The sequence below is a fragment of the Pecten maximus genome, chromosome 8, assembly GCF_902652985.1.
Source record: "Pecten maximus chromosome 8, xPecMax1.1, whole genome shotgun sequence".
Taxonomy (NCBI): Eukaryota; Metazoa; Mollusca; class Bivalvia; order Pectinida; family Pectinidae; genus Pecten; species Pecten maximus.
In genome coordinates, this window is record NC_047022.1 from 7,034,933 (window position 1) to 7,059,300 (window position 24,368).

Genomic DNA, 24,368 nt, shown 5'->3' on the forward strand with positions numbered 1-24,368 from the left:
AAGGAAACCACGTGTTCCAAAAAGAAATTAAGATTTCAGTTAGAAGATTCTGATACATGTAATATTCCAAAATAACTAGTTATACGAAAAGATATACGAAAAAAATAAAATTATGATATAAGATGGTCGGTTTTATACATACGTGGTGCATAACAATAGTTTTCATGCATGGAACATGTATGACCTGTTTATTTTTGCCATTTAAGTACCGTCATTTTGTCTCGCAAGTATTCGTAATGTTTTCGACGGCCTGGTGATACATCTACATGTACAGTACATGTACCAGAATGGTAGACGGACATCACTACGATTATTTATCTTACTTAATACATAAATTACATATATTATGTATTTTTAAACACAGAAATGTTTCTATTCAAAACAAGTCGTTTTATCTGTTGTTTAGTTCTACATGTATAGGGCGAATCGCGCGGCCATTTTGTGACGTCACTATTAGGGCGTGGCTTAACACTGGTAGGCAAAAACAATGGCGGACACAAAGATTACTACGAGGAAGATACCTGAAAGCGAAGGCGATATCGCATATTATATCGAGGATCAGCCACGCGAGGCAAGGCAGCGATATGAAACGAAGTTGACCTACGACAAGGGGCAGAAGTCTTTACCTAATCCGTACAGATTATCCTCGGGATGGGTAAACGACATATCTACCTGGCCAGACCTAACTTACGGCGATATTTATAACTACCTGATCGACAGCCCAGGTGTATACACCAAGGAATCTATGAAAGCCTACAAATCGTTGGACGCATACAGGTAGGCACAAAACCAATGAAATAATTAAATAGAAAAGTGATCTGATGTCGGAGTTTCGCTGTATTTAAACCGTCGATACATAATAAACATTTATCATTTACCTTTCGCGGGGAGAATTTGATTTGGTCACGTGACGACACACCTGGTTGATGTTTACCTTTGTGTAGAAAGGTGTCGATACAGTAACGTGCAGATTCTTAATCTGTGTCACTGTTTTAGATCGTTTCTGTTCCTGGATAACCCCATCGGTGCAGTCTTGTTGATTCACTTGCATAGTCTATGTGTTTTGTTTTACTGAGATTGTAACAAATGATCACTGATCTGTCCTCTAGGTATGTGCAGAGTGGACATGTCCAGGAAGTGTACTACCATCCTTTGGATGATAGGAACCTCTTCTGTTTCCTCAAGGCAAAGGTTGTTCCATCGCAGAGAGTGAATGATAAGCCTCACCAACCATGGATATGTGTCAACAAAGACAGTGGCAATATCTATTGTGCACATTGCACATGCATGGCAGGGTAATTATAACTATATTATTTCAGTAACATCAAAGCTTCTGAAGATGAAGTATTTTTAAAATTTGCATAATTCCATTTTGTTCTAATTATATAAATTATTATCATAATAAATTAACATAAGTTAATATTTAGGGAGAGGAAACTACTTAAGTAGTTATGTTACTAATAGCTTCTGTACTTTTAATTATATTTGCTCCTGTTTGTTTTGAAAGACAATGTATAAAATTATTTACAATATTTGGTCTTTTTTTGCTTTAATCTATATTAATGTGACATTACATTTCTCTTTCAGACTCGGAGAGGCCTGTAGCCATATTGCCGCACTCATGTTTAAAATACAGATTGCCGTTCACATGGGTTTGACAACCAAATCATCAACTAGTGACATCTGTAAATGGAACAGCACATTTCGAAAGGAGGTAAATATCATCAATAATACTTTAGTCAGCCATTAACATGTTGGTAGTTCTAGATCTTATTCCATGTGTGTGAAGTTAATGTCATGATGTATTGGTATTAAAATGAAATACATAGTAATGTTTGTAAAACATAATTAACTCTTTATTAAGTGACAGTTAATGATCAAGAACAATATATGAATGCTGTGTAGTGTGAAATCTGTAGTAACACTATTTACTGGTATAAAGTTTCTGTTGACCCATGAGACTTGATTGAAAATATTGCAATGTGTACATTTTTCACTATTATTCCTGCAGATTGAGCCCAAGACAGTGTCCGAAATGCAGGGTATCCTAAAGGATGGAAATCGAACACATCCTGTAGCAACTGTTCATGCAACAAGCAGGGACCCTTTACCCTCAGATGACATCATCAAAGCCCTCAAAGATGTGTGTCCAGGTGCCGTATTTTTCACCACAATTCCACCTGTTGGTCCCCAAGAGACAGTCGAGAAGCCGAAAAAAACAGAAAAGGCTCCAGCCACAATCACATCTCTGTTCTGTACAGACAACATCCCCAGTGATACAGATGGACTGAAGGACAAGTGCCAAGAGGTATGGACAAGTTATATTGTAACACATGACCCAGCTTCCTTTATTGAACAATCAACAAGGAACCAGAATGTGTGTAGCCGGTGGTTTGAACATAGGAAGGGCAGGATTACAGCCAGTAAAGCCCATGATGTGTTTGTGAGGAGAGACAGCACTAAGCCAGACAATTTAGTACGGAGAATTGTTGGATATCAGTCCTACGATCTTTCGAAGACAAAATCTGTTTCGTGGGGATTGGACAATGAGGACACAGCTAGGGAGCAGTACAGGAAAGCCATGACATCTGTCCATTCGAACTTTGTTGTCAGAAAGTCTGGTCTCCTGATCGATTCCAATAGGCCGTATCTTTGAGCCTCATCAGATGGTATCCGTGAATGTGCGTGCTGTGGCAAAGGAACTGTGGAAATAAAGTGCCCTTACAAACACAGGAAATCACAAATTGACCATGCAGCGAAATCTGACGGCACCTTTTGCCTTGATAAGGACCTGAAGCTCAAGCGTGGACATAAATATTATACTCAGGTACAACTGCAGATGTCTGTTCACCGGGTTCAGTTTTGTGATTTCATAATATATTCAGAGAAGGACATGATAGTGAACATCATTCCATATGACACCGATTACTGTCAGAAAGTGCTAACAAAGTGCAACACATTTTTCATGGACCATATACTACCAGAGATCCTGACAAGACGTCTCTATAATTCTGAGTCATCCGCAGCAGACAAACTGGAGGAAGAGAACCTCTACTGTATATGCCAAGAACCAGCATACGGCAAGATGGTACAATGTTCAAATGCAGATTGTCCAAATGAATGGTTTCACTATGGATGCATGAACATTAGGAGGAAACCAAGAGGGGCTTGGTTCTGTCCAACTTGCAAGTTGTGAACTTAATTATGTGATCGTTAAGTTGTGAACTATTTACTCCAGACTCGACAGGTGTGAACTTGTTGTGTGAACATTTAAGTTGTGGTGAACTCTACTCCAGCCTCGACAGGTGTGAACTTGTCATGTGAACATTTAAGTTGTGAACTTTATTTACTCCAGACTTGACAGGTTTACAATAACCATGTCTTTGTCATTTGGATTCCCTTGAAATTAGAACACAAATTCAGTGATTATAAGCAAGTGATTTTTAATGTGTGATTATACATTTATAAATTGAAACATGAATGATATCACTACAATTGCAATATGATTAAATAACTTGAACAGTCCAATCTCTTCGGTATTTTTTCCTCAGTTATATTGCACACAACTTATCAGATAATTGCAGTAAATTCACTGATACAAGCATCAACAGTACACACAACTGGGTGTAGGAATTCAAACAATTATCCATGTGTAAATAAATTATAAGTGTCAATAAATTAAAGTGAAAAACTTTTTCACTTTCTCACAGGATATACAATATGAAAATTATGCACATATTTTTTTATGTTACTAAACTTGGTTGCAAGTTACACAAAGCTGCACAGATTGTTACGACAGAGTCTACATGTGGAACTAAACTCATAGGCATAGGGCCACTAATGACCTTAAAGGTTTTTAAGCGTCCAATGGCACGTTCGACATGTATCCTAACTCTAGCAATGGTGCGCGTTCTTTCAATGTCTTTCTGGCTCAGTTGGACCAGTCCACGGGTAAAGGCAGGGATGACAAGTGTTGCACCTCTTGAAACAAGTTCTTCAGAAATCAAAAAACCACGGTCTGCTAAAACAACATCATTATAAGAAATCAAATCAAGAAATCCAGAACGCTGAGTGATTATCTTGTCTGAAGTTCTACCACCAAATACTCTGGACAAGTACGATATGGCACCACATGGGGTTATAGCAACTAAAAGCTTCAAAGTGTTATTGTGTTTATAATTTGACCAAGTAGATGCTCTCGCTGTCAAATTTCCAGGGTGGTCAATGAAAATCTCGGTACAGTCTATGATGCATCGACTTCCTTTGAAATGTTGTCTTACTATGTCAGGCATTGTTCTTATAATGTCATCTTTTTCTGGCCAGTGAATGAGAAATGCCAGTTTCGATGCCAGAACTGGTATTGTATTATTCACAACATCTGAAATGACTGATTCTGAGCATCTAAAGCGGACTGCCAAGTCAAAGTTCAATGCATTCATCCTCAACTTCATCAAAATTATCATCAGAACACTGGCAGAATCTAAACATTGCTTCTTTGGTAAAACAGACACAACATAGTTCAGTAACCACAGGAAACAAGCATATGATGGTAGCCCAGAATAGGAAGTTGTCCTGCTGTTATTATCTTTGAGAAGATTTGGTCCAAATGATATCTTATCCACTGATGCCCGTAAATCCTCATTCTCAGCTTGTAATCGTTGAAGCTCCTGCTGCATCTGACTATTCTGCCTCTGAAGTCGAGTTATTGTGTTGATGCAATGTGCATGAGGGTCTAGATCTGCAACAGGATCACACTGGTTCTTTGGCTCCGATGCGGAGAGTTCTAGCAATATGTTGGCAGCTAGGGAAGTATTCTCCTTGCTGGCAATCTCTTCCTCTCTCTTGCGGAGTCTGACATGTCTCTTGGATCCTGGTGTTACTTGCCGTAAAGGTTCATATCCCATAGAAACAGAAGGGACATAGTCTGGATCAAGGGGGTCATTGCTCTTACCTGAAATAAGAAACATTTGTTATAGAAGTTGCAAAGAAAAAAATATACTCAATATAATTATATGAACATATAATATTCAAGCAGGTGCAACTATTATCTAATTTATAACAGGAGATAACTACATTTCTATAAATACAGTATCTAAATTCTAAACAGTTTCAAAAAAGTTATGACTTATTGAAATGTGTGTGTTCAATGAAATAGGTGTCTATAATGACTGTAAAAAAGGCCTCTTAAAAACTTAATTCACAATAAAGATTGAAAATCAAAACAATATGTTACAACAAACAATCTGCGTTATTGATCCCTTCATATGAATCATTTTAATATAAGACTAGTGTAAGTAAGCTCGTCTGCTTACCGACTAGACTCCAGCCAAGAACTATTTGGTAAGTGTTAGATCTATGATGGGGAATCGTTTACAGTAGCCTATATAGGGGCGCTCAAAATGCTGTGTAAATTAACCATCAAAATGTTCCGTATAATGATGTAACTTTAAATTAACATTCTTCACATACAGAACAAATACAACAGGAGTGTATATTGTATTGTCAGTTAGTTTAAACTATGGTTATTTTTAATCTACCGAAGAACGATTACACACCGTTGATAAAATGGCGACCGCAGACACGATGGCTGTCGTTTGGAGTCCAGTCTTTTCTTTTCAATGCCGCCAACCAAAGTCGTTTTCTCTCGGGTTTCTTTGGGAATCTGTAAAATGACAACTTTGTCCTTGCATCCCCTCTGCTAGTGCAATCGATGACACAGCAAGATGTCGGCATAATCGCATTAATAGGTTCAGCATCTATCGACCCATATAATGTAAACAAGTAATGGCGGATAGCTTGGAGTACTCCAGTATTGCCTACCACTCAAAATCACGTGACTTTGTGACGTCATCGCGATTCGCCCTATAAATAGCTTGTGTGTAATCTCGCCGAATACACATTTCTTCCACTCGCCAAGGCCTAGAGGTGTCCTCGACGACGTCCGAGCAAATTATATAAACGTTCTTAAATAATAAAGTACATAACTTATTTAATTATACATCGGTATTTAGTTTCAATCCTAATAATTATTGCATATATTTCAACAAAAATATGGTAATTAGCTGCCTCGTAAAATGTTAATCGTTGTATATCTTTTACAATCGTTCCACACGTTTAAATACTTAGATGAGGCATTCCTCATTTTACATCTACCACGATACATATCGCACATGTACCGTTCCAATCGCCCATCGTGCGCACATTTTCCTGCACGATCCGTATCGCATATATCGCACATCGTGCAGACATCGTGCGCACATCGCACAGCGTGGAACGTAGTGCGATCACATAACTGTATATTGTTGCAAGACTTCTATTTCTGTTTTTAAATCATTTCGATATAGTATGAGAAAGTATGTAACTAAAGTTATGTTTATTCTCAAAATGTTAATATTCCATTTAAAATGACAAATAAAAACATTCTAAGTAACGCAATTATTAAAACAATAGTCAATTTCAATCATGATGTTCATGTTAGATATAATAAACATCCAATTTCATATTGATTGTCAAACTTGACAAAATACTAGTATTATTGCTTTATTTTATCAAATAAATTATTATTCTTGCATGTCCAATATAGATTATATAATATACTTTTGAAATGTATTGTATGCAATATAATATTTATATGTATTTGAGTCTATGTTAATTTGTAGTTTTATATCATAATGCTTATCCATCGATACATTGATACATTGATAAACAATTTAAAATAAATTGCATAAACCGTTATTCATAGTCAGATGATATTACTACATATTTTTAAAACTAGGATGAGTTCCTTATTTTAAAAAAAATCCAAGAATATTAATGCGTACATAATGTACATGTAACATCAAAATTTCCACAGTATAACCGATATCCTACACGTGTAGCCCTGATTCAGTAAAGTCGTTGATCCACGCTTATTGCACATTGCCTGGCTTCATGTGTACTGTAACATCTTCAGTAGCAGTTTGTATAATTACACTAGCAGCCTGTTAATAACCAGATCTACATGTACACGTGTAAGCTAATTTTCCAGTAATTAGATAAACAACAGTTATCTAAACTACGTGGATTATGTCTAAACGATATTCATGTAATACTGCCTGTACTTAATTATCTCCTTGTAGTGCCAATTAATGTGGTAATTACAAGTATACTTCAGGTCACGAGCCCCATGACCATATTTAGTCGGGGGGAACTTATCTGTCGGGTCGATGCACATCTTAGTAGTATACAGGTACCATTTTCTGCTTGTATCATTGCCACTTCTAGCCGTACATTGTGCGGATACAACACTGTTCACCTTCACCTGCACCACTAAACAGAAGAACATACAAGTTTGTCATTCTTCCACACTCAACAACTACAACAACATCTACGACAGTGAGTTCACTTTATTTGCGCCGGTGACGAAAATGAACCCGGGATCGGACTCACAATAGAAGGACACCACTATACACTGATAAAGATTCAAGGTACGTTTATTTGTTTGACTTTATTTTTCAAACATTACTTTTAAATATCAGATTATATCTATCTGTATTTCACCTTGACCGATGCACCACCACAGCAAGCTCTTTTTTTATCATGATATAAAAGTTTTTTCACGGCCAATGCAACTAGTTTTACCAATTTTATTTACGATCGAAGGACCGCCCATTTCCTTCCAAACTATTATCAGTTTTAAGACATCCACAGCGTCAGAGACAAGCTAACTTAGAGAAATAGATGCAACTAAGGTAACACACATATACACAGATCAAACACATGCAAATACACCACCAAAAGAGTTGAAAACAAATACACTTACAAGCATCAGAACGCTAACAGAATACTCATACTGACCACAACATCCAATAACCAAACAGACACAATGCACATCATTCTAATAATTAGGACCAGCCCCCTCATAGTTGCCAGCGTGATGAATTATTACCTCGTCCCTCTAAGCGAAAGAAATCACCACGGGGGTCACAGCGGGCATTCTATTTATCCTATACCAGCGCAGCATCAACAACCCTAATCAAACACTCTAAGTCACGCACTCACCACAGGCCACATAACCAAGGAAGCAAGACATGGAAAATTATCCATGAAATCTTCTATTACAAGAGCTTTCATTTGTAGAAGTTATTGATAACAGCATTGTAATTTTAATATGATTATTATTCACACTTCAATTGGTGATGCAATAATAATACGTGTCTTAGATTATATTTAAAGTCTGAAGTAATTTTACTTCAGATTGAACCAGCATCGTATTATATATCCAGTCCTTCAGTAGGATATGGTTATGATAAGGAACCTTTTTTTGCACGCACTTTTATCTAATAGCATAAATTATAATAAAGCATGACACATGACGAAATTCTAGGAAATAATCAATGCTATATTTCTACATGAATACACCATTATACATTGTTATTTAATTCTATAATAATATAAGGCATTTTTGTTCCTGTTTTTTTTCTATATATTTTATAGAGTTGTATATATTTATATATCTCTTTTTTGATATGCAATTATATTGTGATATACAAATATATTTTGATTGATGATTATATAGTAATGCTTATATAATAATGCATATGAATATATATAATTTTATATTGATATATTTACCACCAATTGGTATTGCCTCAATATGACCTTTCCAACAATAGGTAAACTTTACCGGCTCATAACTGCCAACTGGCGTATGAATATAGCAGTAACACATATATGCGACTTCGCCAAATAAAATAATGTAAAATAAACCATCTGTCTCAGGAAACAAATTGCAACAAGTGTAATATGTATTATCATTATATAATAGTAGTATATTTATTATTCTTGTCTGGTTTTATATTATCTTACGCACTATTTTAACGTGGAACAACATGGCAGAGATGTCAGGCTCACAGCCGAGAATGGCTACGAAATTCGGTTTCCGTTAATTTTAGTGATTTTTATTTTAAATCGCAATTTTTTAAAAAGGCATTGTGTATTCCTCAAGCTATTAAGTATGGTTGGTCATTCTGACAACGACCTCTGGCAAATCAATCCTACAAAAATAGAGACGAAATCGGTAATATGCATACTGAAAGCATATTGACAGGGTAACACTTGATCAGGTAAATATACTATGTTGGCCGGTGGTGACACAGCGTGGATGGCTTGGATAATGATATATGATGCTCTAAATTATGAAATGTAGTACATTTTCTTAAAAGTCTACCAAACAAGAAACGAATAAAGAACCGAGTCATAAAATAACAAATTCAGTACTAAATATCAATGCGCTACGTCGTATTAATGTAAGTTTTATCTGTTCGTTTGTTATCTATTCTTTTTTTAGTATTCCGATGATAGTTATATTTCCGTTACGTATTACTATGATTACGTTTATCTGACGCTGGTTTTGTTCTCAATAGATGCATACAGGCAAATCCAACTTTTCCGTGTCGTAGGAAACAGGATATATTCCGATAGGATAATAATATCAAAGAAAATATCAAATTATATATTTCTAATGAGAACGTATTGCAAAGAGCATTAAATTATGTATGTAGATAAAACAATTATAGCAAAGAAAAGAAATCTTTCGAAGAGATGATTAAGGAATATAACATAATTGTCTTTCGTCAGGATAACTATCTTTGTAAAAATCGCATGATCTATATTGAACAGTGAATGATAGCATGTGCATTCAAATTAAACAGTTCGGCAGGATAAGCTGGTTCAAAATAAGGATTTCAGTATATTGATGATATGACAATTTTATAGGTAAATAAATAAACTGTATTGCATTAAAATGAAGTTCCCGGAGTAAGAAATTGAAAGTGAATAAAGAAACACATTATGATATAATTAGACCTCATTTAATAAAATTAATCGAATAAAAAGGAAGCGAGCGAAACTGTTGCTGTAAGATTAATTTACAATTCTAATTTCCGTACCATATCGAAATTATGGCATTTTGTATGTATTTCAACTTTGGTCAAAATGCTTCTTAATTTTGATATTTTCTAAGGAAACCCGATTGAAAACTAAGCAACAGCCCATTGACGTTTAGCTTTGTTCTGTTTCAGATATTCATCGCAAAATTCAGTGATTCCATCTTGTATTTGAAGAGGTGTGATATTAACGGCCATTGAACAACAGATATCCCGAATGACAGACGTCATGAAAGTAGTACAAGGTCTCTTAAGGAATGGATTGATTCATTTTATTACAAGACAGAAGTAAGAGAGATCGTTTACTAGTATGCCTATTATAGTAAGACTTTCTTCCAGTCTTTCAACCTCGAGCATTAAAAATAGCATATAACGGAGAGAATACTTATCAGGAGGACTCATGTGGAAGGAGATTAAGTACTTAACATACATATCAGAACATATACATCAGAAATCTTACATTTGTTTACACCTAGTAAGATATTAAGCATATAGTTATAGTCTTGAATTAACTCATCAGACACACCTACTGATGAGATGTCTTACAATTGGGATATAGGTGTATTTCATCATTTATCTCAGTTTAAGATACACCACTAGAAAGACGGTTTACGAATGTGACATTTCCTGATTTTCTGATTCATAAAAAGGCAACCCGAAAATATGGACCTAATAAAGTACGATATATGTGGCAAAGGATTCGATCTGAAATCATATACTAACCGACATTTGGTTGCACTTACCAACGAAAAACCTTACAAGTGCGATTTCTGTGATAAGAAATTTAAACTATTATCATTTCTCAAGAAACATGAAATCGGACATACTGGAGAAAAGACCCACATATGCGATATCTGTGGTAAAGGATTTGGTCTTAAATCAGATCTCAGCCATCATCGGGTAGATCATATTGGTGAGAAACCTTACAAATGTGGTGTTTGTGGTAGGGGATTCGGTCGGAAATCAGCTCTGTACTTACATCGGAAGGCCCATACAAGAGAGAAACATTACAAATGCGATATTTGTGATAAAGAATATAGACGATCATATGATCTAAAATATCACAAAATAACACATACTAGAGAAAAACCATTCACATGCGATATTTGTGGTGAAGGATTTCGTAGGAAATCTAATCTCTACCGACATCGGACAACACATACCGGAGAGAAACCTTACAAATGCGATGTTTGTGGAAAGGGATTTAGTTACGTTTATTTACTAAAGCGACATAACATGACACATACTGGAGAGAAACCAAATACTTGCGATGTTTGTGGTAAGAGATTTAGTCAGCCATTTTCCCTTAAACAACATTTGATAACACATACTAGAGATAACTCTTTACAATGGAATACTGATAGCAAAGGATTAGGCCAGAAAATAGGTCCAAAGGGACATAAGATAACCCAAAGCAGAGAAAAACTTCACAAATGTGATATTTGTGGTAAGGCATTTAGTTACGTTTATTTACTCAAGAGCCATAAAATCGCACATACTGGAGAGAAACCTTACACATGTGATGTATGTGGAAAGGTATTCAGTGAGACAAGTTATTTAAGTCGACATCTGATAACTCATACTGGAGAGAAATCTTACAAATGTGATGTTTGTGGTAAGGCATTTCCTAACTCATATTTACTTAAGCGACATCAAATAACACATACCGGAGAGAAACCCCACACATGTGATATTTGTGGTAAGGGATTTTTTCAGGCATCTCATCTTAAACGACATCGGGTTACACATACGGGAGAAAAACCTTATACTTGTGATGTTTGTGGTAAGGGATTCAGTCATGCATGCTATGTTAGTCAACATCGGAAGATACATACGGGAGAAAAACCTTATACTTGTGATGTTTGCGGTAAGGGATTTAGACGATCATATCATCTGAAAACACATAAAATAACACATACTGGAGAGAAACCTCACACATGCGATATTTGTGGTAAGGGATTTTGTCAGGCATCTCATCTCAAACGACATCGGGTTACACATACGGGAGAAAAACCTTATACTTGTGATGTTTGTGGTAAGGGATTTAGACGATCATATCATCTGAAAACACATAAAATAACACATACTGGAGAGAAACCCTACAAATGTGATATTTGCGGAAGTGGATTCGGTCAGACTTCAACTCTTAACCGACATCGGATAGCACATGCCACACATAATTCTATCAAATGTGATGTCTGTGGTGAAGAATTCAGTCAACCATCAGCTTGTAAAAGACATAAAACAACACATACCGGGGGCATGTGTAATAAGGCAACTTATGACACGGCAGTTACAACGGATCAGATCAACTGTAGTGGTGATAAGGTTAAATCAGTGTCCCTACAACAAATTCCTTCAATATCACAAAACACTGCAAATTACACTAAACAAAACTTTGAAATGAGTGATGAAACTTGTGTTGAAGAACCTGTCAGTGTTTGTAAGACTACCTGTACTAGCGAGAAAATCGGCGTTATGGAGACTGTCAATATTAATGAGACTGTCAGTGCAAGCAAGAATGTCAGTGTAAGAGAGACAACTAAAGTAAACGCTACTGCCATTTGCAGTATTGACACACGTGATAGCGGTACCACCAGTACTAGTGTTGCTGGGGCTTATGATGTAGGTACTGATATATATGTAGGATACATACACGTACGATAGTAATGTAATGTATCCCGGAATGAAGATCATAAAGACGGAGGAAGGTGTTCCGGTGATTACGTATAGCGTTGAGAATATGGTACAGCATTACTATGGAATACAGACTGGAAGGTGAATAAGGATGAATACAATTTATAATTTTCATGGTGTAAGGTGGCTGAAAACGAATAACGATAAATGCTGGTAACTGGGTAGTGTGTAGAACACTATAAAACACCATTTATTCGAACATGCAGTACTCCAGTACCAGTATTCGACGAACTGGTGGCTTGGTCTCGGCAGAGTCCTATTATATCTTATCTTATACAATGAATTTTAAAAAGCATCATTCCGAAAGGATAAAATGAGATGTCAGTTTTTGCACCCGTAATAGATAACCGAATCAGTGAAATAATATTCCTCGATAACACCCTGGTCGTACTTATCATAGATTTTAATGTTCATTATGTTATCACTATGTATCACTATGTTAATGATTTTGATCGGAGAATTGTCTAATGTGAACGACGAGACAAATGGAAGTTGTCCATTTGAGGTATGTAGGGCCTTAATTTTTGTAGATTCGAATAAAATCAATGATTTATTTGTCGAATAGAAAAGAGGGGTATCATCTACGAAAGATAACTGTAAATGTTGGCAAATAAGCGTATAATGCAAGTTTTAGAAGAATAAAGGAACCTTATGTGGTTAAAACATATTGCACAACATAACTTTGCTGTTACCATCGTAATCTGTACCTTATTGAGGCAGATCATGCCAATTTTGATCAGATATTTGTCACTATGGATGAAACACAGGTTCATTATTTGACCCTAGATACCAAACAACAATCGAATCATTAGAAGCACCCTTGCTCTCCTCCGCCAATGAAGGCAAAGACTATTCCATCAGCTGGGATGGCAATTGCCTCGGTGTTTTTTTTTGTTTTTTTTTTATTGTTTCCATGGTAAATACTCAAATGTGATTGGTCGAAAAATTCTTTTCTTTCTTCTATGAAAGAAATTCCGAGAATGGCGCGGAAAATGTGACGTCACAATACGACAATTGACGTTGCGTATTGATTTGAGAAAAAAAATCCCATTAAAAACCAGTAAAATTGTACATAAAACATGTTTTGAATTAGAAAATCATTTTCAAAAATTAATTATAAGCGTTGATGTCATTTTTTTTTAGTTTCATCGGGGTATGAAACAAATTTTGTTTGCAAACTTCTGTAAGAATCCGCTACAAATTTTGTTTGCAAACTTCTGTAAGAATCCGCTACTCGGATTCATACAGTTTGCAAACAAAATTTGTTTCGTACCCCGATGAAACTAAAAAAAAAAAAAAAAAATGACAGCAATGCTTAAATGTCCGCCAAAGTTCAAAACCTTCAATATGAGGCAACATATCAATCAGCCCTCGTATTTATACTAAAGTATGTAAATTTGTAATCTATTAGACATTTGCAATTTCAATACAGCTGTGAAGGATATGTGATTTTTTTTCTATATCTTCCAGACATGTTAAAACTATGGTAACCTCTTCAAACAACCTAAACAATTGCAAAAAATATAAAGATTTTTGACTAAAAATGACAGAAATTCCGACACAGTTCTCTTTTCCAGACACATATTTCCCATGAAATACCCTAATTCCAATTACAGAATCAATAGTGTTTTGATATATGTTAATTATTAAGGTTTTTTCTGCTATCTTACCTGGTACATTTCTTTAACAATTGTGAAGCCTGTATATGCTACTTCATTATTGATGATTTAACTATTTAATTAGTTTATTTTCTTTTTTCTATGCTAATTAAAATGCTTAAGAAGTTTCCAATGGCCAATCGATTCTACTGTAAACTGCCACCACAAAACAAAGAATGTATGTAATGGTTAACGGATGTGAGCATTTCAGATACATGTAAATAGTCTAATAGCTATTTTTGCGGAAGTCGTGTCAGTGTGCCCAGGTTAAAATGTCTAAATTGATATGTTCATTTCATACTCATTAAACGACGATTGTTTATAAATACAATCAGCCTATGTAGAAAAAAGGACATTCTATAGATACATGTATATAGACTTTAAAACAATGTATACTTCGTTTACTGGCTGTATGCGCATATGGGTTAATGTTGCATTTATAATCAAAAAGAACAAAAAACGTCATGTTTTAATATAAATTCAATATTTAATGATTTCCCGGTTAGTTCTGTTTGTTTTTTTGATCGGATTTTAATGTTAGGTGTCCAACGTCTTTATCGGGATGTTTTCGTCGTTCCTCGTGTTCTCGCGTGGCCACGTGACCGGCACGAAGGACTACATTAACACTTGGTCGGTAAATATGGCCAGAGCACCCGACCAACGTATTTTGTCGTACAAACAGATATGATACACTTATTCATCGTGCTAAGAAACCGAGAAAAAGTGCTGTACATTCTTCTATTTATTCAAGTATGGTTACATAACGGCGTTATAAACTGGTGTTAATTGGAGAAGTGCCGATTAATTGACTACTTTTTAAGTAATTTTGACGATGTTTGTCATTTTCGTAAGAATGTATAGCACTTTTCGTTGTTCTCATACAATTACCTTCACGCTCTTACCTGTTTCATAAGTATTGATTTAGGGTAGTCGGGTGCTCTAGGACGATTCATAGAGCAAGTGTTAATGTTCATTCTCCAATATTGGAACTCTTCAGTGTTTTAAGTATCGAAATCGGCATATAGAAACGAACAAACGTTAATAAACGAATGCAATGGATCGTAATTAATTCAATTAATTAACTACAGATGATTTCCAAAGACATAAGGTATAGTTAGAAGTTTTCGGCTGTACACGTGCAAGTTTGTAAATTCGTCACTGTGATGAAACCACCGTCCTCGTCGTTGCCATGACAGCCGATCGAAGCTGCGATCACGAATGCACTGACAAAGTGAAAGTTGAAGTATTTTTCGCAACATGCGGTTTAAACTTAAAATTACATTCACACCTCATATTGATTGGGGTTGTTTAATCATACCTGATCAATTGAATTATCAGAAAACTAACAAAAACATTTAAAAACACAGAATGAAGCCTTCGTGTCAGACAGTGCAGACACAACGCGGGATCTGTAAACAATGTGACGTCATTGGAATGTACAAGTTGCAACAATGTACAACAATGTATATTTTACATGAATACACTAATGAGCAACAAAACGGGACGCAACATTAACCCACATGCGTGGATATTGGCATTCCAGCTGCATAGTTCAATAGGTTGCTTATGTAGCTGTACGGCCGACGTCATGTTTGGGTATCGAAAAGATAAGCAGCGTTGAGTTTACAAACAGGAAAACAATTTCTCAGTTTTCAGTCTTCATACTTTACAACTTTAGTAAAGTTTACTGCTAATGTCTTGTGATTAGTATACCATAAACTTACATTTTGAAGCTTAGAGCTTATGGATCATGCAAATATCTGGTCAGAGGCAGCTACGTAAACAATTCGATGTCGTAGATAACAGATGAAAGTGAATGTGTAATACCAAGTGTGCAGTGCGTACCTAACCAAAAATCGAGCACATAAATGACTGGAGATATGCGCATATGTAACTGAAGCAGCAATTCTGAGAGCACACACAAAACTTCATTAGGATTTCTTTGTTTTCGGCTAGATTGATGTGTCATTACTGCGTGTGGCTACAGTAATCCGAAAGTTTCTGTTGTTTTATCGGCTTTTAAAACATCGAATATGGGCCGACTTATATTGGACTCATGTCAAAGTGATAAAAATATGGAGGGTTACCAAAGCGTCATCGTGTCGGCCCTTCATTACCATTTTGTATGGATAGATAATACATGTATTGAACCATTTTTCTAAAAAATAGGTTTCGGTGAGACATATATCACGTGTTCTTCACTACAAATATTTCCGTGACATGATGAATCCCCTGATCTTAAATCTGGGTCAAGGTCGTTTATTTCGAAAACTCTATTTGGTTCCATCATCTGCCATATTTACTGTACGGAGTGAGTTTGTACTGGCGTCTGATTGACTAATATTTATAGCAGTTGTTTTGGATTCAGGTATTAGCATGCGAGGCTCACGGCGGGATTTTGGATTTCAATATCACATCTCATTTCGTCCTGTGCGGACTGTTTAGACCAAAAACCATTGCATACATTGTGTAGTGATATAATGCTTTTTGTTATAGGCCTCGGCAAAACAAACAGGCAGTATTATTTCTGTCTTGAAAATGATTGAAGACACCTTTTTTTCATACTCTCTCTGTAACCTACGTAACTGAAACTTAATATGCTAATCGTCGATCAATGTAGTATTCGGAAAACAATTTTGATACATTACGCTAATTTGCATCTGATACCGTGACTTTCTATTGTGCCGTAAAGCATGGCGATGATTTTAGCAAGTATAATGATAAATTGTTTGATAAGAACACGTCAAATAAATTACTCTAGATTTGCTGATGTGTGCGGGATCTTTTAATACTAGATTTTGGTTTTGTGACATTTCGATGATCAGAGAATACACTGATCTCATGTAACAATACTCCTCAACGTTACAATATTATCGGCACTAAGGGAAACGACCGTGACTGTTAATGTCAAACATGTCCAATTACACATATTGATTGGAAGTTTGATCCGACAATGTTTGGTGCTAAAAGTCATACCATTATGATTTTACAGAATTTGATGTTATCGTCACGAAAATGAAAATGTATTTGTTTTGACAACTTGAACCTAAAACAAGGTTTCGTTGAACAAGACAAATTCCCCGATTGATTTAAGGTGTTCAATCGGACCGTTTTCTTTTTTTAGAGAGAGCACTACTATACCATTGAATCATGAGCTATCATTGTTGACAGAACCACAACTGGCCTTTACATATCCAGCTTTACTACGGAGCTTAACCTAGAAGTTAAATCATTTGAATTGTTACGTTTTATGTTTTATTATCAAATCACATAAATAACAAAAATTCAATTCAAGTTCAAAATTTCCAGCTGCTATCTTCTTGTTTGTTTCAACCTTCCCCCACACATAGGTAAGATCTGGATAAGATATGGTATACCGAATCGGCCTTGACCTTCTGTATAGCCACAACTACAAAGGTTAACAAAGGAGTCAGATTATACATAATATGAGTAAGAAATATTTATTAAAAGCCATAGCGTAGTACAATTTATATAGAGTTTCCAACACAAGAATAAACTTCACACAATAATTCCAGCAACGAAACCTTTTCCATGAAATTGATAAGGAACCGGCGTTTTCCGTCGTAAACATGACGAAGCTAACTTGGTTGCACAAATGTATTGACATGTGCATCGCCATAACCTCCTTTAGTGTTGCTCTATTTTGTATATAGTGACCGCTATTTAGATAATCGCTTTTATATCGATTATTTGTTTTAAAAAAGGTTTTTATGTTTTGTAGGTTACTAGATATATAATCGGATTGCAATAAAATAAATGATTCTTTTTTATGTTTTCCATTGTTTAACATCATATTTACTATTACTATTTTTGTTTAGGTGAACAACGATGCATGTTCTTTCTTCTTACAGATAATATATATTGTTCAAAAACGAATACAATCACTTTTAAAATGTAAGATATCAATAACCTGGTAATACCCACGAAATATTTTTTCTTCAGTATGTTTCTCTATCATTAAGTCGGAAATCAAGTAAGTTTTCTCCTATGTGATCAATATTTGCTTTCAATTAGCTGATTAATTATGCAAGTATCCAGATGATCTTTCTCAAATAGCTAACATTAAAGCCTCTCTTTCTTTTCATAGCATATTAATTGTGACAAAGTTACAAAAAGGTTTTAGTTGATGATGGACTATATATCCTATGATTAGAATAAATACTTTTCTTCGTGATTTCAATTAAAACTGAGAAAGTACCCACTGATTACTGGAATCTCTAATATGGTGATATATTCTCTATATGCGATCGAATGACCCGCGAAAGCACACATACGCGAACGGATTTGTTCTGAATAAAGACAGAATGGCAATGAACGTCACCGTTCAGAAGCCAAAAGTCGATTCGTCGTAATGGTTGCTGACGCATATAAATGACGTACAGTGTCAAGGTAAGATTAAAAATCAAAGATATGTTGAACGTAAAAAAGACCGTTAATTGTTAGTGCAATGTTTTGACATTTGCTTAACAAGGACATGTAATTTGGCGTGCGCAAGGTTGGTTGACGTCTTATTCAGATTTTTATAGGTGGATTTGACGTGACTCTAGATAATTATTATAAAAAAGAGAGGCTTCAACAGCTGATGTGCTGATCGTGTATATATTCATGAACATGTAATTAAGTATAAAACATTATCTACCTACATATTTCTGTTTACAGTAGAATAGTGAAATCCACTTTACCTTAACGACTTAATATTTCTAATACCTGTAGCATGTTTCTACAAGGTCTTGCTCTACAAATCCTTCCAAATTGAGTCTGACTAGTCATGAGTTCCTCAGAAACACTGAACAATGGATAATCTTGTCTTAATAACGCACTCCTATATCATAAGTGTGTTGGTTCAGAGGGATTATTTCCAGTTGCGAGTTGCAAAGTGCGAGTTGCGAAGAAGTGAGCCTCGTTGGTCCCTGCATCATCGTCATGGTAACTTTCTAGCTACTTTTTTTCAGACAACGTTTGTTTTCGCATACAAACACACATACATATATATATGTCCTTCTTGTATATATAATTTCTTTTGTGAAATGATCCTGTGACAATGTTCTGTCTAGTCCCTGGAGATGGCTGGAGGCCTTTCAAAACGCATCTGTGTCGTCACTGGAGTTGGTGTCTGTAAAGATAAAGTACGGTTCGTAACGTTATAAAATCATTCCAAGCAGCTATTGAAGTGTCAATGAACAATAATAGGTACTACAGTACAAACTCTGCCTTTGTTACAATTTCTGATGACACAGTGTATGCTTTATTCATAGAAGTATTTTAATACAAACTCTGCATCGATTCTTTCGCTCTTTTGAATTACTTCACACAGAGTTGTCTCTGAGGGCGATTATAATTACTTCTTCGTTAATTTAATTCCTATCAATCGAACAATTCGATTTCAAGGTGAAAGGACACACAGAATTATATAATTTTATAACAGATTCTAGGCGTTCATATACATATAAATACACTCACTTGTTGTCTTCTCCTCCAAACAGCTGTGGCAGTGTACAGAAACGGGTTAATAGCAGCGTTGAAAGGCAATACGAAAACCATCACCCAGGCATAAACGCCATCTGGATTCTTACTCCATATCTGGATACCACACCTATAATGAATCACATTTATTTTGTTACTTCCGGGTTATAATATAAATAAGCATCCCTGAACAAATGTTAAATGGGTATACATGAAGTGCCTCAACCCTTCCTGAATAGCTGTAACTTGTATGAAATTTGACCAAAGTCAACAGTGTATTGATTTGGCTTTTCCATCATTATTTGTATCATCAAATCAGATAGCATATGCTTTTTTTAGAAACTTACCCATGACACCTATGGGAAACCAGCAGCAAAGGTCTGTCATCACCACAAAGAACAGGGTAATCGCTACCGTCCTCTCTCTTTGGCGACTTTGTGAAGAGGCAATACCGAGACCACTTTTTCTCAAACTTTTGCACATACAAAGCTGATTTACGAAAATAATAAGAAATATAAGACCATTTAGACAAACAAACACTGCGAAGGAATAGCCCGTCCCTGACCGTTGATCGCCTGTAAGAGGCAGTGCTAGACAAACACTTGACTGCGAGTAGAATTCTCCTTTAAAGTAAGATGGTACAGCGATGATTGGGACGACTGCAAATGTGATAGCAACAGTCCATAGGGACATGGATACAACTAAAGCCTGTTTCCATGAGATGCTCCATCCAGAGAGACGGGACATGGGGAACATGATGACGATTAATCTATCCACTGTCACCATAAGGATTAGAAATGTCGACATCTCACTGGATACACTAGATAATACACCTGCCGTGGTACATAAAATGCTGTTTCTCCATTTCTGGTCGTTCCAGGCATATACACCGTTGTAATAGGCGTCAGACATACCTATGATTAGTAGGTAAATGCCCATAAATACATCCGAAATCGCCAAATTCAGCGCGAAGATTGAATAATTCTTCGTTGTACTATCTCTGTCGAGGAAAAGTCTGTAAAATATGACGACAAGGTTTCCAATTAAAGCACATATTCCAATTATCCAAAGAAATGTTCGAAGTACAGTTGATCCCACTAGCGCAGAACAAGAAGATATCGCATCCACTTTTGATTTACATAAATCAGCATCCTTAAGACATTGCCATAATTTATATTGTGTATCAATACAGTTATTTTCATCAACAGATATCGGTATAACGCAACACATAAACGGAACGTTTGTATATAGCTTTCGCAAGTTGTTCAACCCTTTAAACATATTTTCTACCACCTCCAACTTGTTCCGCATGACATTCAGTTCTATAAGACTACCTGGCAGATGTGGTAAATTTGTAAGTAAGTTATCTGCTAAGTCTACATATCGAAGGTTAAATGGCATAACAGGTCGAACTAATGATTCATTTTTTAGTATTTGAGGATGACCATTTGTGCGGATTCCAGTAAACACATTATCGGGAAGAACAGCAATTTTGTTGTTGTATAGATTTGGAGTTTAGACAGTCCCCTAAATGCATTCGCATCTATCACGGAGATGTTATTTTCGTCTAGACCGAGTACGGTTAGCTTAGACAATCCCTTAAATATATTTTGGGGTATAATTTCTATTTTATTTGTACCTAGCCTTAGGACAGAAAGTTGTAGCAATCCGTGGAATATATCGCTCGGCAGGGTTGTTATGCTATTATTGATCAGGTTTATCGCAATCAGTTTAGACAGTCCACTAAAAACGTCATTTGGTAGTATGCTTATGTTATTATGGTTCAGAAAGACGCGGGTAAGTTTAACCAGTCCCCCAAAAATATTACGTGGAAGTATTTTTACATTATTGGTATTGTGGCTGAAAAGGGTGAGCTGCGGGAGTCCACGGAGAATGTTAACTGGTAGGATGTCTATGTTATTGCGGGCCATGCGCAAAACTTTAAGTTTAGAAAGTCCATGGAAAATGTTATCTGGTAATGTGGATATGTTATTGTCGAAGAGAAGTAGCCGACTAAGTTTTGACATTCCACGGAAAACGTTTTGTGGAAGGAATTCTAAGCTATTATGACACAGATAAAGACGGGTGAGTCGAGATAGTCTATTAAAAATATTATGCGGTAAGATTGTTATATTATTGTGGGATAAATCGAGAAAAATAAGTTTTGAAAGTCCATTGAATACTACATCGTGGAGGATGGCTATGTTGTTGTATGACAGATTGAGATGGGTAAGTTTAGACAGTCCTACGAATACATATTTAGATAAAACTCCTATGTTATTGTTGTTGAGGTCTAGGTCCAAGCGCCGAGGCGATGCAGGTAGGGACGAGCAGTTGTAAGACCCTGTACAGTTGTACGGTTCTGTAACAAAAACACAAACACAAAGTGTGAACAACTGCAATGCATCTATGTATGTATGTATGTATGTATGTATGTATGTATGTATCTATCTATCTATCTATCATCAATTATTTGATAACAATGTTTTCTAGTATTTTCCTTTCGTTCATGTGATTCATTCATGGAAATTAAATGATAAATTATTCTTACTCAATATTCGGTATATCCTGCCAAATTACATAGTGTATAACAATACCTTTATTTGTTTCGTTCATAGTTTCATTTGTCATAGTTCCTGATTTTTAAGTGTTTTTTTCGAGTGAAGATTTACTCTATACGTCAAAATTAAGTGGTAAATGGATTTTAGTGTTTCTTGTCAGGCTTCCTTCAGTTTCCAGATTTTACATTAAACAAATGTATAAAGAAGATGTGCATGCCAAAAATATTACTTTCATTATCTATTCTACTCCGATTTCAAGTTTCTGGTTTTGATATCAAGGGCAAACGTACCACAATCGATTCCTGTTCCGTTTTCTGGGCAATAAATACAATATTTGTATTCCACAAGATGACGATATGTTCCAGGCGGACATGTGTCTTCCCCAGAGTCATGTGGACGCCCTGAAAAGCACCATACAATGATACAAGTTATGTTTACTACTTTAAAATCCCAGGATAAAACGGTATACACGTCTGATAGCGGATTTTGAAAATGTTGGGTATCATTTTTTTTAGATTTGTAAAAATTCAAAATGTATAATATAACGATATCATTTTTCCATCAAGTGTTTTTATTCTCGGGTTCAGTATCGTTGATTACATTAATAGTTATTTTAAAATATTAAGACATCACAGATTAATGTTAATTTGTTGTCTTCCTCAAACGGCATAATGACAAAAATGTGTATTCTCTGTTCTTAGACCTGAAAGTAACATCCAAGAAATAATTTTCGTTAGAGTGTAAATGTATAACTATCGTAACACGTTCGTAGAAAAAGCCATCACACTAACTCAAAAAGTATAACTGTCTAATATCGGTCTTCTCTAGCAGTTTCTCGCTCTTTTAGGGGACATGCTATCACCGGGTCAAAATGCCCCAGTTACTGTCAGCTGGTAAGATGGTAATGAAACAACAGTCACAATATCAAATGAAACATTATGATATGATATCTTCACCATTTCAGCTGATAATTAGTTTCCAAAATAGTTTAATTCACGATTGCTATAATAATAGAATCATACTATGATACCATGGCATTGGAGTTGCGTATTTTTTACTGTAAATTCTAGGAATGTCATGTAAACTGAGGTCCAAGTCAAATTGATCATCAAACAATAGCAATAAAACATTCATTAAGGATAAGCTACGGGAACATATAATGGGGTTTTTAATAATGATATTAGGTAACAATGTTATGGTATTGAAGTATCTTTGTCCTGATAATTAACTTGCCAAGACGACAAAACTAAGACTGTTGCCTTGATTCATCTCCGTATTTCCATGAACAAAGTGGAATTTATGTCACGGGTTAGGAATGCATGACATTCAACTACCTACTTAAAATCATACATGTGTGATTAAATATACACGTTTGTGATGTCCCAATGCGCTGTGCTACGTTAATAAAAGGGAGCCGTATACTGACAAACATGTATTTGGGAGCCTTTGTGTTAGATCATTTCAAACAATATGGAAATTTTGTATTTTCAAATCGTACATACATATTCAAGAAAACTATATACTGAAGAATGATTATATGTGAGAAAAATTGCCTTTTGTGTATTTACATACCACGTTCAACCTGTTTATGAATTGATGATACTTTAAGTAATTATAGATTCCCCGTTCCCAAATTCTGATTCCCAAAACATTAAGACACTGACTACGTCAGCTATGTTACTCAACAAAAGGCAGACTGTGACAGGAGTTAGAAAATAGTCAGTATAATTTCACTACTAAACGGGACAGCTCTGCAGTAAAAAATAGACGGAAAATAACTCAGATACAGTTCTGCCGTTGATTATAAACACATCCACCAAGTTTCAGAAAAGTTGGCTAAAAGCTGTGGTTTGATTTGTCTGGGAAAACTCTAGTCAGAGAGATGTCACCCAGATGTTTACCTGGGTGGTTGAGGTGCAGTAATCATTATAAATCAGCAATAGTGGAAAGGAAGATACTTACATTTAGGACTGTCCTCAAGAACTTGTCTTTTCACACTGGTTTCCTTGCCTTTCACTTTGATGCCGGCGTCAAAATTAAGG

The 24,368-nt window shown here is 35.6% G+C and overlaps 4 protein-coding genes across 5 annotated transcripts; 2 read left to right on the forward strand and 2 right to left on the reverse strand.

Moving 5' to 3' along the window:
- The first annotated feature begins 426 nt into the window (after positions 1–426).
- LOC117332976 lies at positions 427–2,656 on the forward strand. The gene is made up of 4 exons (XM_033892067.1): positions 427–777; positions 1,110–1,295; positions 1,588–1,714; positions 2,012–2,656. Exons 1-4 carry the CDS (start codon positions 488–490, stop codon positions 2,654–2,656), a joined length of 1,248 nt encoding a protein of 415 aa, XP_033747958.1. The 5' UTR covers positions 427–487.
- A 1,087-nt stretch (positions 2,657–3,743) lies between these two features.
- On the reverse strand, positions 3,744–5,795 carry LOC117332977. Its single transcript, XM_033892068.1, has 2 exons — positions 5,556–5,795; positions 3,744–4,951 (listed from the first exon to the last, which is right to left on the reverse strand). Exons 1-2 carry the CDS (start codon positions 5,731–5,733, stop codon positions 3,744–3,746), a joined length of 1,386 nt encoding a protein of 461 aa, XP_033747959.1. The 5' UTR covers positions 5,734–5,795.
- Positions 5,796–7,232: 1,437 nt separating this feature from the next.
- Positions 7,233–13,535, forward strand: LOC117332410 (zinc finger protein 708-like). Of its 2 annotated transcripts, XM_033891297.1 has the most exons (3): positions 7,233–7,466; positions 10,062–12,171; positions 12,202–13,535. In XM_033891297.1, exons 2-3 carry the CDS (start codon positions 10,590–10,592, stop codon positions 12,591–12,593), a joined length of 1,974 nt encoding a protein of 657 aa, XP_033747188.1. In that variant the 5' UTR covers positions 7,233–7,466; positions 10,062–10,589; the 3' UTR covers positions 12,594–13,535. The 2 variants fall into 2 exon arrangements, with proteins under 2 accessions (XP_033747188.1, XP_033747187.1); XM_033891296.1 differs by having other exon boundaries at positions 10,062–13,534.
- A 5,745-nt stretch (positions 13,536–19,280) lies between these two features.
- LOC117332413 (G-protein coupled receptor GRL101-like) lies at positions 19,281–21,127 on the reverse strand. Its single transcript, XM_033891302.1, has 3 exons — positions 20,113–21,127; positions 19,763–19,895; positions 19,281–19,415 (listed from the first exon to the last, which is right to left on the reverse strand). Exons 1-2 carry the CDS (start codon positions 21,074–21,076, stop codon positions 19,843–19,845), a joined length of 1,017 nt encoding a protein of 338 aa, XP_033747193.1. The 5' UTR covers positions 21,077–21,127; the 3' UTR covers positions 19,281–19,415; positions 19,763–19,842.
- Positions 21,128–24,368: the final 3,241 nt, after the last annotated feature.

Bases quoted from the DNA above. Each gene is read 5' to 3' on its own strand.
- LOC117332976 (XM_033892067.1), top strand. From the start codon at position 488: ATGGCGGACACAAAGATTACTACGAGGAAGATACCTGAAAGCGAAGGC. The intron at 778-1,109 runs GTAGGCACAAAA...TCTGTCCTCTAG, and splicing joins AAATCGTTGGACGCATACAG to GTATGTGCAGAGTGGACATG. The intron at 1,715-2,011 runs GTAAATATCATC...TTATTCCTGCAG, and splicing joins ACAGCACATTTCGAAAGGAG to ATTGAGCCCAAGACAGTGTC.
- LOC117332977 (XM_033892068.1), bottom strand. From the start codon at position 5,733: ATGCCGACATCTTGCTGTGTCATCGATTGCACTAGCAGAGGGGATGCA. The intron at 4,952-5,555 runs GTGTGTAATCGT...TTCTTATTTCAG, and splicing joins CGGTCGCCATTTTATCAACG to GTAAGAGCAATGACCCCCTT.
- LOC117332410 (XM_033891296.1), top strand. From the start codon at position 10,590: ATGGACCTAATAAAGTACGATATATGTGGCAAAGGATTCGATCTGAAA.
- LOC117332413 (XM_033891302.1), bottom strand. From the start codon at position 21,076: ATGCGGAACAAGTTGGAGGTGGTAGAAAATATGTTTAAAGGGTTGAAC. The intron at 19,896-20,112 runs GTAAGTTTCTAA...GATTCATTATAG, and splicing joins GTTTCCCATAGGTGTCATGG to GTGTGGTATCCAGATATGGA.